The sequence below is a fragment of the Cygnus olor genome, chromosome 17 (assembly GCF_009769625.2).
Source record: "Cygnus olor isolate bCygOlo1 chromosome 17, bCygOlo1.pri.v2, whole genome shotgun sequence".
In the NCBI taxonomy this organism is placed as follows: domain Eukaryota; kingdom Metazoa; phylum Chordata; class Aves; order Anseriformes; family Anatidae; genus Cygnus; species Cygnus olor.
Window position 1 is genome coordinate 4,353,369 of NC_049185.1, and position 18,560 is coordinate 4,371,928.

At 39.4% G+C, this 18,560-nt stretch overlaps 1 protein-coding gene across 2 annotated transcripts in view; it reads right to left on the reverse strand.

The window, feature by feature from the left end:
- SPPL3 (signal peptide peptidase like 3) overlaps positions 1–18,560 on the reverse strand; it is a 56,735-nt gene that overhangs the window by 10,400 nt on the left and 27,775 nt on the right. The window contains exons 2-5 of one of the 2 annotated variants that reach the window (XM_040576543.1): positions 13,579–13,656; positions 6,760–6,848; positions 3,707–3,826; positions 499–577 (exon numbers count right to left, since the gene is read on the reverse strand). In XM_040576543.1, coding sequence (XP_040432477.1) covers positions 499–577; positions 3,707–3,826; positions 6,760–6,848; positions 13,579–13,656 — 366 coding nt within the window. Of the gene's footprint in view, positions 1–498; positions 578–3,706; positions 3,827–6,753; positions 6,849–13,578; positions 13,657–18,560 lie in introns of both variants that reach the window. The other variant, XM_040576542.1, reaches the window with a different exon arrangement.

An 18,560-nucleotide genomic window follows, 5' to 3' on the forward strand; every position in this document is an offset into this window, starting at 1 on the left:
TTAAAATCATTAGTATGAACGGTATTTCCTAGTACCATCTATGATAGTGCTTTTTGGAGCATGAACTCCAGTCACAAGGTAAGGAAAAAATTAGTTTCAGAACATGACTTTAACAACCGTCATTTTCACTGGCATAACTACAATCCCTGAAAAACCAGCATTAACATCCATAGTTCAATGTTAACAAACATTAAAACCCAGTACTAATTCTGAAACTGAATTCTCAGCCCAAATAACCCAAACTTCTTAAATGCTGCTGTTGGGAAATCCAGTCTCCTGCAATTGTATTGCATTTCCCAGGCTGGCAAGCATGCGTGACTTGCAGAAATTGTGCTCCCTAGTTTCAAAGTGGAAACACAGTGTTCACACACACAAAATATGCACGAACTTCAGCCCCGAGGTTAACGCTCATAACCAAAGACTCTGTTAAAGAACTCTCATTAAAAAAAATGAATACAGCATATGAGAAGAGGAACAAAACATTTCTCAAGTCCTTACTTGTTTTGAGGTGAACAAGGCCGTGTTAAGTACTGGCACATCGGGAGCAGAAGGAAAGCAAAAGCTATTGTTGCAAGGACTAGAAAAGGAAGAAAAGGTAGTATTAGTACATTCAGGCCTGATTTCTACAGTACACAAACAAGTTCCACCAATTTGAAAGAGCTCTTGCAACAATGTCCTATTATCATATGCTGCAGTATTACTAAAGCAAGAGCAGTTAAAGACTCCACGGTTTTCTGCAGAACTTCTACTGCTTTCAAACTGCAATCAAAATAAAAGCTCTCAAAGGCATTAAATGCTCCTATCTCCAAATGTAAAAAGAAAAAAATAAAAATAAAAAAATCAGTCTCAAAGCTGTTCGTGATCATGTCAGCAAGAAACAGTTTCCAAACATTCAAGGAGTCAACAAAAATGTAAGAACTTGCTACAAACTGGTTGTGAGATTCTTTTAAAATTCTTTAACATAGGACAGACTAAGGCAGCATAATAAAGGGGTTCTCTGGCTTTTCAACTCAGTCACTTTTTTCTCCCTTCTTACTCATAACTGTTTACTCACTACTGAAATATATTACAACTTAAGAATTGGTAAAATATGCAGTGCTTTAAGTTTTTGAAAACAGGGAAAATGATAAAACCACATAAATAACAAAAAGGACTATTTCCATACTTTTTTTTTTTTCTTCAAGAAGCATATTTATTCCACCCAAACATCTGCAAAAACGTTTAGTAACTGCTGGTATTTATAATCATTCTTTCCTTCCTTCCTTTTTTTTTCTTTCCTTTTTATTTTTATTTTTTTAAATAATAGCACTGAACTTGTATTAAGGGCTGTTTAAAAGACTGAGCGCTTCGAGAGACAGACATGTCAGCAGCACTCACACAGCATCCAGAACTGCTGTAGCAAGAACAGACCAACATGAAAACAGAAGGATCGTTTGATATTTTCTGGATGCTGTTCTCTACTCATTCCTTAAAAACTCGTGGTCTTAGTTTTTGCTTTTTAGAAGGAATTATTTTTTTTTTCTTTTCTCAAGCTAAGATGATGGTGAGGAATCAGTCTCTTTATTACACAGCTTGAGCCAACTGGACAAAAATTGGTTTGGTCAAACCACATCTCTTCACTTCTCAGTTCTACCCCTTCTGGTAGGGGGAAGATAAAATAAACAAATAAATTCACACCAAAAAAAGGTGTCAGCAAACAGCACCATGGAAACTCACAGTTCTATCAATATTTCAGAAAGGAAATATTAAAAAAAGCAGAATGGATAGAGAAAGAATGAAGAGTGTAGAAACTCTGTATGTTTTCTCACCCAAACCGATCCTCTTTGGCCTTGAAACGTGTCTTTCCCTTTCTCCCCCCAAGCTCTGCTCATCAGGGGACCCTGCACCTCCTGTCCTGGCATTCTCAGCCACCGCTGCCCGCAGCCGGGCTCTCCCAGAGCAGACAAGAATTCAGATGTAATTACACCAGGACACATTTGTCTAGGAGTATCCGACCTCGCTCCTTACTGTCCAGGCTTCCAGCTGGGTGCTTCTGTTTCCCTTCAGTCTCAGCACCCATCATTCGATTGGGAATCCCTCGGCTTAATTCCTGTCTACAGGCAGCCACCAGCTCTCCAGCTCTGCCTGCTCCTTGCACCTCAGCCTGCCTGCAGGTCATCCCTTGCTCCCAACTCTTCCCCAAAGGCAAACCTTTGAGGCAGTCAGATTTACGAGTGGTTTAAGAAACCAGACACCAGCTATAATTCAAAAGCACACACCCACATCAGCCTCTAAAATCTACAAAAAGAAGGATGCCAAACAGAACCACTGCAGCTTCGGAGGGGCCAAGCCCCCAGCCACAGGTCCCCAGCCCAGCCCTGGAGCCTCCAAAGTCACAAAGTTCAGAGCTCCTGGGGCCAAGGTCCTCTGTGCTTAATGACACCCTCAAATGCAAGACCAGAGAAACAGTATCATAAACACAGCCTCAAGAATAAAGATACCCCAGGGCACTAACCCAAGTAGGCTCAATCCTCTTAAACCTGTAGCATGCTCCAGCTGACACAACGCGGTTGCACTACACGCCACCAGTGTCACAAACAAAGTTACAAATGTCAGGGTCGTTCTGGAAATACAGGCAGCAATAAGCTTGACATTAACATTTTTTTCTCGCCATAAAGTTTCCCTTATCACCAGTATCTAGCGTATATTAGAATTTATTTGAAGTAATCTTCTACTTTCAGTAGGGAAGAATGCATGTGACAGAGGCCGAAGCTGTAAGAGTAGTACCAGCAGGAGCGTGCCACTACAATTAGAGGCAGGAGTCTCAAGATTCATTTCCAGAGGAGAGATTTAGATTTCACCCCTTGCCATCAGCCCTGTTTCAGAGGCTGGAGAGGATGCAGAGTTCAGGAGCTAAATAATGAGGGAAAACCATGCATTGTGTATACATGAAATAGGAGAAGAGAAGTATTTAAGGGTTTAAAAGTCTTCACAGATTCAGCGTGTGAACTAAGGACAACTTTCAAAAGCTTCTGCACATTTGGAGCAGTTAAAAAGAATCTCGTTTCCCTGAACAGCAGCTGGTCTCTGGGAAAGCTGCAGAAAGATCAAAAGGCTAAAATTTTCCAAAAATCAAAGTTGTGATATTTAAATGACAAAATGTAAATAATAATAAACAGGATCAGAGGACTTGTAATTTATTTGCAGACAATCATCTCATTTTTGTTCTAAATTCAAGCAGTGCAAGAGAATAATACTGAAAATGATAGGGAGTCACGAAGTATCCTTGAAACTAAGAAAATTTTGTGTAAGTGCAAAATCCAAAATTAAACTAGGAAAAGACGTCTGGATATGATCTCCAGAGCTTTCCTTCAACCTGAATTATGCTATGATCCTACAAAGTACCTGCGTTATGAAATAGCATGAACAGTTTTGAGTACTGATTTATAACAAGTGAACTATTTACTTAAAATAACACATCCAGCATCTATCAAGACTCCTGCAATTTATAGTTCATTAGATTTAGCAAAATTTTAAGTGGAAAATACTTCTCAAATAATATTTGTCACTTTATTCATAGCTAAAGAGATATGAAAACACGATCATGAAAACTAGTTAATTTGCTTAATACGTACTATGACATGCATTATAATTATCACCAACAATTAATTACATCAGTGCTTTCTGTTCTACTCAAATTATTACAAAGAGAAGAAAATTTAGTCACCTGCTGTGCATATTGTAAAGACAACTTGAACTGAGTCGAAGAAGAAGAACATAACTAGGAGAGACACAGATGCTCCGATTGGCAGGAACAATGCCTGGGTAGAATCAATGGTTTGAATACCTGTGGAGGAAAGAACGTGACATTTAATTTGGGCTACTTCATATCACACACATTCTGAAAGCCTGTCCTCACCAATGTTAATTCAGGCCCTTAACAATAGACTTCACTTCAGTGCCAGTGCAATAGAAATCGACGCTAAGATCCTCGTGCACTGCCACACCCAGGCACTGCAGCCAGCACAAAATTACTACAGCCAAGCAGCACTTTGGCAGCAGCTGGGTGTGTACACCAACACGCCGGCTTCACGGCAATTCAAGAACGGCAAGTTGAAAACAGATCTCGGAATTTTTTTCTTGTGCCATATAGACAGAGTGGATAAGTTAGAAATTAACATTAGCTAGGGACTGTGAATCATGTAGCACATGATCTATGTGCCATGTTTTACCCTAAGCCACATGTACACGTTGAAGAGAGCATCCAAAGGTTCAGTTTAACCGCTCAGCACGAGGAGAAGAGCCTGATCAGCCGTAGAGCTGCAGAGCATTAGGCTGACCTAGCTCATGCAAAGGGTGCTACAGCTCCAAACTCTGCTTGAGTGATGCACTCAAATTGTATCACTGATTGCAATCACCAGATAACATCAAGCCTACCAACACAGGGCACTTTTTGAAAAACACCCAAGTCATCTACCTGTTTATGAAACTGCTAACTCAGATCAGAATGCACTATAATCACCTTTTATCCTAAAAACCAACAAAAATTCATGCCTATATTTAATAGCTGGAAGCAATTTTAAAGAGTGCAGAGATACTAAAGGATTTTATTCTGATTATTTCCCCCAAATCAACCACGCAGAGTGGCTACACAGTTTATTAATAATGGGACAGGACGCTTTTTACTATAATTCACTATGAGTTTTTAGAATTACTAACCAAAGATCAGGCTTTGAAAGACCATCTATCCTCCAAAATCATACTAATATTTAACCAGTATTTGTAGCTGTATTTACATTTAATTGTGACGGGGCAGGAGGAACCATACAAGACATACTTATACCTGTACAGCATTAAAATGACAGGTAACATCTGGACCAGTCACTTGATTAGTATCTAAAGTGCCTCTAATGCAAAATTAGTACAATCCTCAGAACCAAGTGAGACCTAAAACCAGCCTAATATCACTGTATTATCCCAAAGTAATTGGACCTTGCTGTATAAAGCAGTGTTTTACCAGTTACATGATTTTAAGAATAAGCTTTTACATTATTAAGCAGAATATTTATATATGTATGTATGAACATATACACAAACATACACAAGTATATACATACACACAAGTTGTAAGCATGTGTGTATGCATATAAAAATGTGTGTTTATCTTTTCCTGTAGAAGAGTGGCAAGTTGTCTAGGTAATGGCTTACTTACAACTCACAGTTATCAGATTATCTAAGGATGTCAAAAAGCCTCAAACACAAGCGAAATACACTCACTAATTTCTGCTGTATTTCACCATTTTTATAAAAAAGAGAACTTGAACAATGAGCATGGACATGTTGCATGGTCATTTACTATTTCTGACCAAGGACTTACTCTCAAACATAAGTAGCACAATACATTTTAAAATAAGAAGCAGAAGAACTCAAGTCATGGTATTTCTATGTTACTGAGGTGTGACACAAAATGGTAAAATATAGACAGTCCAGAGAGAACAGTGCTAAGACAGAAATTCCTATGTTCTAATCTGTGCCTTAGATCTAGTTCCTCCTGCTTTGAAAAAGAAAATTTATTCACATGCCCTTCAATTTCCCAAGAGAAAAACAAGAAATGACATATTACAAACCACCCTAGCATATGGGAATTAGTGCGTGCAATGTAAAATGTCAAAGTTCTTCATTTCATTTCTGATCATTTTGACAGCTAATCCCATTAATGTGCTCGTTCCCCAACCCCAGACTGTCTTCTCTTACTTCCCAGATTCCCATAGCCTCAACTGTTCATTGCTGAATCACTAACCACCTCTTTCTGTAACTGTGCTGTCAACGGAAACGGTCATCTGACAACAATGTAAGTTGCAAGACACTGAATTAAAAACAAAAAGCAAAAAACGTATGACACATTCAACACCCTATACGTTATTATTTAGTAATTTTTAAGCTGTATTTCTCATTTTAAACAAAGCAACCTTAGCATTCAAGGTTTTGTGTGCAGGGCTGCCCACACGTCCCAGTCTTGTTTTCTGAAAACACTGAAACTTCATTCTAGAGTCTAGTCTCAGAGTACAGCCACATAAATTACTGTAAATTAAACTCAGGCATGAATTTACAGCACATTGTGTACAACACAGTCCACTCTAACTGTTCACATGTATGCTTTTGCTTGCAAAACAGTGCATCTCAAATGGCCAAGCTGTCTGGAATCTATTTTTACAGTAACAGAGGGGACAATCACTGCATAAGAGCTGACAAGTTAATCTCCACTCTGAATAGATTGTGTGTAGACGCATACTTTGTTGTCCATTTTAAATGAGTCACCCAAAGCCACGTGAAATCTATACTTCAATTTCTGTGTTGATAAAGCTGAATCATCCTTACAGATTCATTAGCATACCATGAGATTAAACCTTTAGTTGTCTACAGGCAGGCTAATACGTCATGTCAGAGTGACAAACAGCAGACAAAGAGAAATTACATTCCCTTCCATAACTGTATTTTTAAAAATAAAGCAGTTTCCATTTCCAGGAAGACCTGACAAATTGCACAGCATGCAATTTCTATGCATTATGGAAACATTACACTGATGTTTTAAATTTAGCTTCCATGAGCATGAACTAGATAGTAGCATCAGTGCAAAGCAAAATGTCAAGTGCCTAGACAAAACAGTTCAATTATATCAGGTGAATCTACAAAGCATGAAACACATGACCGGATGAAACAAAAGAAGATGCAACACACTGAAGTGATGAAAGAAAGATAAGGAGTAAAGCTAACCCTTACTGTTATTGGTGCTGTTGCCATTAAAAGACCCAGCTGCGCTGCTATTGTCTTTCTCTTTGTCTTGATTCTCAAAGTCCATGTTAAGAGACCTGCAGGGAAAAAAAAGCAAACTTAACAGGCAAATTTCAAACTCCTATTTAGGTTTATCAGCTAAGGTCTCATTACCATTCTACTACTGCAGCACCCTCTCCCTGGAAAAGCCCTGGTTTTTAAGTGCTGGTTATTAAAAAACAAAACAAAACAGAAAAAAACATACGTACCAGAAATTAAAAAAAAAAAACAACGCCCACAGTTACAGATGAGGCATGAAATCACACTTGGTCTAATACTGAGACGACTCACTGTAGTATCTGAACTGCTAAGTGTTGACAACAAACCACAACAAAGATACTTATCTGCATTACTTGGAAGTGTACAACATGATGGAAATACAGTAAAAGTTTGAATTCTCTGATATATTTGAACTCTTTCCAAGTTATCATTTTGATCATTTTCATTCAAATTTAACTGTTTGGTTTCATGTTTAAAACCATATTCATTGTTTCCTTCCTCTAACTCTTGTAATGAATGATGACCAAAATTTGCCTATAAGTAATTCTCTGCTGAATGCAAGTTCTTACTTAATTGAAATAGCTTCAGCAAAGCCTAGAAAATAACTATATAAACATTACAGATATCTATATGAAGCTCTGAATACTCAGTACAAATTAGTTCATCCATAGTAGCTGACATTTCCCAGTGTACCCAGCTCTTCGTCTTTTCATTTTGATATATATACCAAAAAGATTCCAAAATAACACAGAATTTAATCATAAAATTAATTGCTGTCCAAAACAGATCCTAAATGAAATTCACCCATTTCAGAAAGTTAACCAAAATTTGTTAGAATGTAATTTAGAAGTTGCATCAAAGTGACGAGCTGTGGCAAAAGTGATAAAATGCTATGTTGTTTTATATAAAAATATTAGCAATCAAGATTACCATGACAGTTTCTCATTATCATAACATGCATGCAAGTTGTCCATGCCTTCTCTGTAGATTTATTTGCTCAACTAAGCTATAGAGAACCATCGGAAGCACAGTACAGCTCTTCCCTTCAGTCTGCAGCAGCAGCAAATACCAAGTATTTCGATACAACTTCCAGGTCAACAGGCATTCGACTTTTTTTTTTTTTTTCCTTCAAGTTGAGCTGCAAGCAACCGCACTATGCAAAGTAAGCAAATTCTATTAATTTGACAGACAAGGAAAAAATACAACACCTACAGAATTGTATCAAAGATTGTATCAAAGTTACTTCATTTTAGTGTACACTGCAATGCAGAGGTAAGCAATTTTGTGCCACAGTCATACAGCCTGAAATCAAGCACATATGGGTCTACAGTATCTAGACAGATGTGGTATATTAAAGAAAGTGAGGTTGAGTAGTTTTACGGTATAAAATTAAAAAGAAAAAAAGGCTTTCCAGTTTAAAACTATGTTGTTGTTCTGCTTCTATTATGCAAGTGCTCCGAGTATGAAGTTAAAGCCGGTTTTGGACTCAGAAAAAATACAAGGAAGCTTTAAGCTTAGACTTACAGAAGAAGACTTACTTCTACACAGAACACAGGCATCAGCTAAAAAGTTAGCAAAAATACAAACAGGCAACAGAGAACACTAATTCTAACAAATGGATCAGTTCTAAATATGTCTGTTATCCAGGCACTAGTACAGGCTGCCCAGGGCAGATCTGTTTTTGGGGTGCTCCTGTGGGGAGCCAGGAGTTGGACCTGATGATCCCTGTGGGTCCCTTCCAACTCGGGACATTTTGTGATTCTGGCTTGGGTGGGGTGCTTTTATCTTTCATTCACATTTCCTTTTTCCCCATAAATCCCCACAATTTTCCTCTCAAGCTATAAAAATCCAAGAGATGGCTGACAACCCTCCAGGGCTGGATCCAAGATTCAGCCAAACAATATATATATATATTTTTTTTTTTTTCCTCAGAGCAGCATTTCATTCTTCTGTAAATTAGCTCAGCTTAGCAAGAGCATCACACCATCATTCTGACTGTGGCAACGGGGAACTCCTCAAAATTTAAGGGGCTATCAGCAAAGGAAACTGAAAATAAACTATTTTTCCTACTGCTCACAAACAACTTCAGCCCATTTGCTTTCATTTCAATAAAGTCAGCAATTACTACATTATTACCTGTAAACATCCTCACTTCAAAATTAAGCATAAACTATGAAATTATGGTCACTTAGCAACACAGTTGGCCAAGCCAACTTCTGAATCATCAGCACCTATTTTATGATTTGGCCCTTATCTCTGGTACAAATTATCACTAACATGATAAAAAAAATGAGAAGCAATCACTAGAACATCCTCCATGAAAGTTAAAAACCGTATTTTTTAAACAAGACATACTGAAAATTACTGCTCTGGAAGGAAACAGCAAGTCGAGAAGCATCTGCTTTTTTGTTCAAGTTTTCGCCTGGATTCCAAAAGCAGCATTCACTCAGCGTCTCCTGTCAGGCAATAAACTACAGTTGTCTCTTCTGGGGGCCCCAGCAGTTCAAGCTGGTAGGATTTCTAGCACAGTGGTTCAAAGCAAGCCTCCCACAGGGAAGCACTCAGTAGGGTTACGCTGAGGCCAAAGCAATGAGTAAGCTGCTGGCACATTATTATCATGAAAGTTCAGATTCAACTATGGATCACTTCCATTGCAATAATGCTTTGGGGAAACCCTGCAGGAAAATATTCTTATGAAACAAAGGAGGAAATTTGAAAGCAAGCGTATCTCTAAAGAGTCAGCAGGAGAGGCAATATATCGAGAAGTTCCTTCTTGCTTTGCTCAGTGAAGACAGTCACCCTTATGAACAGCTCTGGGACTTTGAGAATTGCCAGATTTCAACTGCTCTACATAAAAAATTACAGTCAGACACTGAGCTGAGATAGTTTAATTCAAATGAATCAAATCTCCATGTGTATTATGGAGAGAGAGGCTAGAACGCGTTATGCGATCTAACATTGCCACAGCGGCCTATAAAGTGTTCCTGTGAGATTAAACAACAAGTTGCAATGCAAGATCTGGAGTGTGAATAAGAACAGGAGAAATAGTAGCAGAAAGTCCATGCAAAAATATTCTCACTGACTGGATGGAGTACTGGCTCCTGACTACGCCTGCAGAGCCACACATGCCAAAGTCCCAGGACTCTGATTCGAGCATCTCACCCCCAGCAGGTGCTTCACACGCATGCAGGTATCTTTGTGGCTCTCCAGACCCCTCGTCCGCCCTGCCAGCGCTGTGGCTACAGATGCTTGTGAACTCCAGACACACCCTTTCTCTTAGTAAGAAGTTATTTTTATTACTCCACACACTATTACCAGAATTAGTCACACGTTTTATTTGAACATTTCGAGCCACTGCCGTAGAGATAAATCTAGGGTTCTTACACCTACTTTGAAATTTCATATTCAGCTCAAACACACATGCATGACACCCTGCTAACTAACGAGGATTAGGAAGGTGGACTCGTCGTGGCTGTTGGCACTGTTTACAAACCACCAAAGAGAAGGACCACCAAACTTACAACTTAAATAAGCAAGATAGAGTGGGGAAAAAATAGGAAAATAAAACCAATATGCATTGTTCTTCAGTACCACGATTTATTCTCTGGTCTTGAGGGCTCTCAAGCATGGCATACTTAATATGGGAAGACTGGAGACTCCTTGGTACAGAAAGGTCAGTCTTCATCTGCAGGCAGGAGATAAAGCTTGCACTTGAGTTCTGCATTAGCTAAAAGACGACAGCAAGGATCTGTGAGGACCTGCAGTCCCTGTTTCTGGAGAGCAAACCACCTTATAAACAGTAAATGTTGCAGCATTGAAAACAAACAAACAAACAAACAAAAACTATTTAAAAGCAGGGCAAACAATCCTCTGCAAATACTTGCAGAATAAAACTGGGCTTCGTTTTGATCGAGGAGAATCCAGTAGCAGTTTAGCTTAAAAGCAGGAACTAGAACAGGTAGAGTATGGGTTAAATCAGGCTTTACATAACCATGTTTGAGTAGGTGATAGGATAGAAAAAGATTTAGCTGCTACATGCCTACTAAGTAACTCCAACATTTCAGTCCCAGAAAAGCACCTGTACAATGGGTGACTGTATGGGAAGAACCCCCAGAAAACAACCCATTTCCAGCTAAGCTCTTCTCTTTAAAAATCCATAACTAGAACAAACATTTGCATGCTGCTGTTTACATCTTGTAAATGTTTGAAAGATTACACTTGCCTCTCTGACAGCCAACAACAAAGCGTATCAAGTACAAGGGCTGAGAGACGGCAAGAACATTTATGGGAGATGTTTAGAAGGGCTTGAAGCTAAAATTCCTGACTCTGCACAAATGCAGGAAGGAAATGCTCTTCCAGCCATAGTAAGAGAAGTGGGATCTCAAATGTATAAACTGTCCTTCATTCTGGAGGCAGACTTTATCCAGGATCTATTAGACATTCTTCTGAGTATTTTGGTGGTTTTTGTTAGTTTGTTTGTTTGTTGCTTGGTATGGGTTTTATTTATTTATTTATTGTCATTGGACAAATGCTACTTGTATGAATAAGGACGCTGGACCAGGCTTTCCTTTGTTCCCCTGAAACCTCTTGCATTAGATTAGATCCACCACACACAAGGATTTTATCCTAATGACTCACCCACCCAATTCTTTCTGATCCTATTATTGAACTTCTGTTTCTGTGACTTGCCAGCAGTATCACAATAACTCTACAATAACTACTTGTTTCTTTTCAGACTGAAATTGGAAACCATGCCCGCTTTCCACAACATGAAGGTTACGTGAGGAGTGCCATTTTCTTTTTGTCTTACCATGGCTCCATTTGAGATGAAGCACTCAAATCTAGATGAAGATGTTGTTCTCATTTGAGAACGAGCACCCTAAGCAGTAACTTTTGTCTTTCCGGCAAGTCGCTATTCTAAGAAAATCCACCCACTGCCTGAAGTTTTTATTTTACTACTTTGGGAATTTCCAGATAAGTGTCATTTTGCAACTTACCACCACACTTAAATTTCTTACAAATCTGAATTGTATCTTGGGCGCTGTTGTTAACAGCGCTTCACAGTCTTCTGTAAAAAAACTGCTTTTGACCTCACTCGTTGACCAAACAGCTTGGAAGTTTACCCAAGTCATCATCAAAACTGTGGGTTTCAGCTCAGACATCTACTAAAGAAGCTAAATATAGGTCATTCATCAGAAATCAGTTTCAAAACTATCAGGCCCTATCTTGGTCTGCAATAGCTTGCGTCTTGGAGTCCTTAGGATACATGAAAAAGAAGTGGGCTAGAAGAGGGCATTTCCTCAACTGATTTGTATCCATCGCCATTCTACCATGTCATCCAACAGATTAGGTTCTTCTGAAGTTTGCAGTCCTTGTAAGGTGAGCGGTTTTAAATGTAATCATAGGAGAAGATGGTAAAAGAGCACGTGTATATAGCAACAGGACAGGAAAGAGCAAGGGAAAATTCTTAAAAGCTTAGAATCTCTGAGAAGGAGAGGCAATTGACGTTCAAGCACTCCTGCTGTTTCATATTGCATTATGTTTTCTCAATTTAATTTTGATTTTAATAAAAGCTACAGGTCTTGCAGCCATATGCATAGTTCCTTTTTACTCAACTGCATGAATTAAATTAAAGATTGAAGTAGCCCCTCAACTACATGCTAGACTGACTCAGAACTTTAAGAAAAGAAAAAAAACACTGTCAATTGGTATTCAAATGAAACCTTTTATTTCTTTATTTGCAGTTTCTCTAGATTTTGTCTTCCTAAAGCTTTCTATTTTAATTTAATCAGCAGTGCTGTTACCTAATACTCACTAGCAAAAACAGACAGCTCTTATCAAAAATTGGCTCTTTCATTTTAGGATTTGCTTAACTTATGACTGGGATTTAAAGCCTCTTATCCTAATAGCTGCAGCTTACATCATACTTACGACCATGGTTATCATCTATTTCAGGAATATTCAACGTGGTGCAGAGATTTCATCCTATATGGATGGCTTGTTATCATAGACTTATTAAATGAAGCAATGTTCTTCAAAGAAAAAAAAAAAAGAGGGGAGAAGAAAAACATCCTGAACTTAAGTTTCAAAGAAATAATATTTCCAAGTTGTAAATTGTTTTTGGTATGTCAGTATGAACCTCTTTCCTTATATGCCATTACATTAAAAGCTGGGTATGATACAAGATGCAAGCTTAGAGGGATAACAAAGTTTTCTCTAAACATACTCAAGTCTCCTGAAGTGGGGAAAATTTGATTTTTGAAGATTCAAACCTAATCGGCAGTTGGTCTCAGGCACTGCTACAATTCAGCACTGATGTGTTTCTCACTTCTCTATTGTGCTGTTACACTCAGGAATCTCTATTTTACCAGATTTGGTTACAATCAGAGCAGGAACACTTTGAATCAAACACTGAAACACTGTATCTAAAAGCCTGCTACTGATAACATTACCTCCATATATCTCTCAACAGGTCGTTTATACCCTCCAAAACACAATTTTACAGAACTGTCTTCAAGGATTGACTTCACAGCTATCTTAAATGTGCTTGCAACTTGTCATACAATTATGTCTTTCAGAAACCTCAACTGGCTTCTTTTTCTTCCTTCTCTATTTCCTTTTCAGAACCAAGAACTATTGCATTTACATCAGCCATCAATCTAACAATGATACAACAAGAACAAAAGGCATAAACTATAAACCACCACTTGTAGTCACATTTTTATTTGAAAAAGAAAAAATCCATAAGGCCTTAAAGAATAATCTTACCTGAAACTCCCATAGACTATGAGGAGAATAGAAATCAGGAAAGTAGAGACTTGACTGGAGTCCACAAGGGAATATGCCCTGGAATGGGAAAAGAGAAGGCAGGTGTGTTATCCTGAGTGTCCGTTTCTCCAGTACCATTTGTGAATTCTTTTTCTTAGAATTATACAAACAGAGAACTTAATGACATCTTCATGGCAACTATTTCTAAAGTTCTCATATCATTTAGGAATATAAAATATGTAGCTTGTAAGTTAACTTTTTATATTCAAGACTGCAGCATACAAAATCTGTACAACAGTCAATGAACAGCTCAAAAAGCCTTGTAGAAATTTGTTCTCAACTCACTGCATTGAGATTCCTTTTTCCACAAACATGTTAGAGTTGCTTTCAGCATGCCATCTTGCATGTAAATAACACTAATCTCTGTTTTTCCTATGCCTTAACTGATAACAGTTAAGTTGCAATATGGCAGCTGAGGTCAAGGTTCACTCAGTACAGAAAAAAAACACAAACAAAATAAGCTGCAATCTGCATTTATTAAACCACACGCAGTTATTTCCCTATTACATCTTGCACGCCACTAGATACAGGATTTCTGATAGCAATTTCAGCAGGAAACTTAAAATCCACCTTTATTTAGATGGATTTCCCAATATAACGTACTTAGATGTTTAAAGCACAGAAATGTAAATATTAATGTTTTCCCCTTTTTTCCTATCCTTGACAGACCAAACCGTACTCCGTAGCTTACACCAAAACTTTCTTTGACCCGTACAATGGGACAAAAGCAACCTCAGCAAGTTCCCAGCTGGGAAGAGCGGGCCTGATAGACTTGAGGACAGAGAAACCTTTAAGAGGGGCCTTGAGGAGCAAGGCAACAAGAACACAGCCTGCAAGTCAAGAGAAATAATCTCACCCTCTACTTAGCACTCGTGAAGCTGTGTCTAGAGTTTTGGGGGCCCCAAAAGAGAAAGCCCCAATAACTGGAGAGAGACAAGCAGAGGGGCACCAAGACTCTCGGGGCACAACGTGACAGGAGAGGCTCAGGAGCCACAGTCCAACTCCCGGCAGTTTTACAGCCGCTTGTGCTGAAGTAACAGAAAAGAATAAGGAGTAATGTTAATTGCATTAGTCTCATACTACAAAAAAAGATCACTAAACCTTTCTGAAAGCCAATTAAAAGGCCTAATTTCTACAAGATTATTGATATGGAACAAAGACAGCTGAATGATGTGATAGTTCCAAAGTAAATATGTCAGCAAATAAAAACTGACGATACCAGACAGTTACAGAATCAGGCAATTCCGCTGCCAATCTAGAAGTCATTTAGAGAAAATTATACCACTTGACAGACACATAAAAATACTTTTTAAATATATAAACACAAATATGATCTTCTACTAAAGAAATTTAATATTAAATATTGCTGAAAAAGACTGCTCTTCTAGATGAAATTGTATGCTTGTGCAGTAAGCTGTTAAGAAACGGGAACCCAACTGCTTTTGTTAATTACCATGAATAACTTCAATGTTACCCCCCAGTAACAGTGAAAACAGAAGTCTTATTTGCTCATAGTAGACCAACAGATATCTATAAAGCTTAAGATCATCTTTATATTCATTTCAGTCTTGTTTGACCTTTAGTTTCAAGGCTGTGCATCAGAAGCCTTAAAAGCATCCAGAAAGATGAAAACAGTTAATTGCAAATACGGCATGTAAATAAGCACTTACAGTTAGTTTATATAAATGGCCTTCAGGTGGTAGACAATACAGATCAGAGCATATTAGCTTTAGCTAATGACTGCAAGTAAGCAGACAGAAGAAACAGCTGACGGATGAATGTACTAGGTCTATGTCCTATTACTAGCTTCAATTTCAGGGCGAAGCACTGCCCCACCCAACTCTGAGCTATAGGCAAAGGAAACCGTGTCCTGTCTGGATTTGAGAATTAATAGCGGAACTTCTCCCTTAACAGAATCTTCAGGAATGCCAAATGTGTAAGAAAAGCGAAATGAGGGAACGGAATTTCAGCTGGGTGTAAACACGTCCAGGGTTATGCAGTACACTTATGAACTGATGTTCATAAAATTCTATATCCATAAATCGGCACATGCTTTTGAGAAGAACAACGTTTTCTGTACAATTCACCATTCAGTGGCATCTTTGGAAGCTATGATAATTAAAATTACATTTCATCCTGATTACTAAACAGTAGTCAAAACAAGGTTGTAAGTATTAGAAAGAATGGTAAAACAGATAAAACAATGGTGATATGTGGATCGTGGATCAGTCCTGGAATAATCCATGGAGTTTTGTATTAAAAAATGAAGACCCTTTGATAAAACAAAAGAAACCAAATATACGTAGACCCATTCTACACTGTGACCCAATATAACCCTACTGATACACTGCAGCGGTGATTAGGGCAGCTATCTGCTGCTTCTGTGCAAGGAAGAAGCCAGAATTCAAGTCCTCTCATTCTGCACGAGAGAAGTGCAGTAGGGTACTGATCCGCCCACTGCAGACCCAGTGATATTTCCTGACTTCTCAAGATATCTGCAGCAGGATAACCTAAAATCTCACTGTTGGTATCACAAATACGGCCTGGGAAAGCTCCTTCTCGTTGTCAAGGCAGCAAATATTCATACTTCCCTTCCTCAGGATGCAGTTGGAAAAGAGCAATGCAAAGCACCCAGCATGGCAAGCCTAGGAGTACCTGAGCTGTGGGTCTGAAGCAAGCAACTTGGGAACATCCAGCTTCCATTCCAGGTGTCCCACGCAGGCAGCCCGCAAGCAAACTCCAGGAATAAGTTTGTAGTGCTGAAGTGGGTCTCATTGTAATAAAACCCTGGGTTTTTTAATAGTTTGTCTCCCTAAACTATAAAAGGCTTTGCATAAAATAGAACTGCTTCCTAAAATCTGGCATCCTAAAGCACTGGACAGTTCACTAGCAGACTAGAAACCTTGATCCCAAATAAACACTTTCTAATGCATTAATCTGGACTCGAGAGAATCAGTAGGTGACAGAAACACATGAAAGTTTGAGAAAGAAGATTACTTCAACGTACTGAATATAATATAAAATGCCAGACAGTAATCTGCAAGCCCATTTGCATTTTTAACTGAAATTTAAGTGATTATCTACAGCTCAACCATCCAACGGATTCCATACGCATAAAATTGGATTCTCCTAAAACACGCTTCAAGTACATGAGTTGCATACTTCCACCGCCAAGCACAGCGTCAGTGCCACATTCTTCGTAAACGGTGTCAGCCAAAAACAAAACAAAAACCCCACACTTAGGAAATTTTTGGGGAGCTGGAATGTACGTTGTGCATTAACATTTTACCTGCCTTTCACTGTGCATATAAAAATGAAACCATTTTCCTCCTTTACAGTACTTTCATAAAATTAAAAATTTGTTCTCAGAACTAATGGAAGCATGCACAGAAAATGCCCATGGCATGCCTGTGCATAGAAGTTGTCCTTTGACTTTAATACTACTTTTAAAAGCAATTCTTGGTACTTACTATACAAAGAAATGATTGTTATTCTTCATTCTTGTTCTGAAAATTAATCCTAAGACTATGCTAATGGCTGCTATCTTCTGAAGGACCTATTTTCGTGCAGTTCATCTGCGTGCCATAATACAAGAACTACCAACCCATTTCTAAACTCTATTACATATGCAGAACTGCTCAAAATATGAAGACACCGCTGACTTTCCCAGCTGAGAACATTTTACAATTCTCAGACTAGCCCACCCACAATTCGACATCCCTGTGAGGAAGCTGGTTTAGAAGTAAGTCATTTAAATCGGGCTATCGGGCAGATTCTTGCTACATCAGTGAAGTAACTAATAACTACAACCAACTGTCAGACCAAGGACATTATAAAACCAACCACACTGGTGGTGAACTTTTCTCCATAAGCTCCTGACACCAGCCAATGGCAGAGAGGGGACTTCCCAAAGACCTGCTCCAGGACTCCAGATCCTACACTGACCCCGCACCTTTCCGGGGCCGAGTGTGATTGTAGTGAATTCCCTGCCACTGGGGACTATTCCTGGCAGCTCCACGGGCAAGTGCTTCCAGCACAGAGCCTGCTTAGGCATGCCAAGACAGAGACACAGCAAGCACTGTTCTGCAACATATTCCACGGGTCAGCCTCGCAGCTCCACAGTGCCAGCATTGTCCCCACAACAATCCAAGCAGCGAGCCCTCCAGCCTGGCACGGGCCGCTCCATGGGCCTTTACCTACAGAGGATCCCAGGGACACCCAGCCACGCCACCGCTGCCCAGCAGCCGCGCAAAACATCTCCCCGGCACAGCTGGCGTGCCACGCAGCCCTTGCCCTTCTGTGGGACGCAGAGAAGAACCTCTGTATTCCCAGGGGAACAGAGACCCACTTCACTCCTAGCTCCACAGAATGGCAACCAGCTCATACAAGCGGCAACAAGAGCAGCAACGTTGGGTTACAGACACTTGTGAGCTCTCTTTGCCCTGCAGCCCCAGATCCAACATCACCTGTCTTCTTCGCCTGTGAGCCTTCACCTTGTGGGGGCTCTGCCGGCTGGCTGCTGAGGAATTTAATATATTAAAATATTAGGGTTTTACATTGCAGATCTCTTTTACCAGCAAAAAATAAGAGTTGTTGAAACTCTCCCAAGGGTCCCAACAGCCCTTCTGAAGGCAAAGCCAGGGACCTCTTTTTGCCCTGTGCTGAGCACTGAGCGTTTGTTCAGCGATGAGCCAAAAAAGACAGAAGCAGGAACCCCGTGTGTCCCGATGACAGCACGGGGCATTACCTGCTACGTAACCTGCCTGCCGTGGGCCAGCCTGATGTGACCACAAGCCAGCACCACTGTTGCAAAAGCAGCTTATTTTCAACTTTCACCAGTCATCTCTACTCCATCACTGACATGTGCCAGCACAAGCATTTGCAAAACTATATGGAAAACTAGATCAAGGACTTGTCTGCTT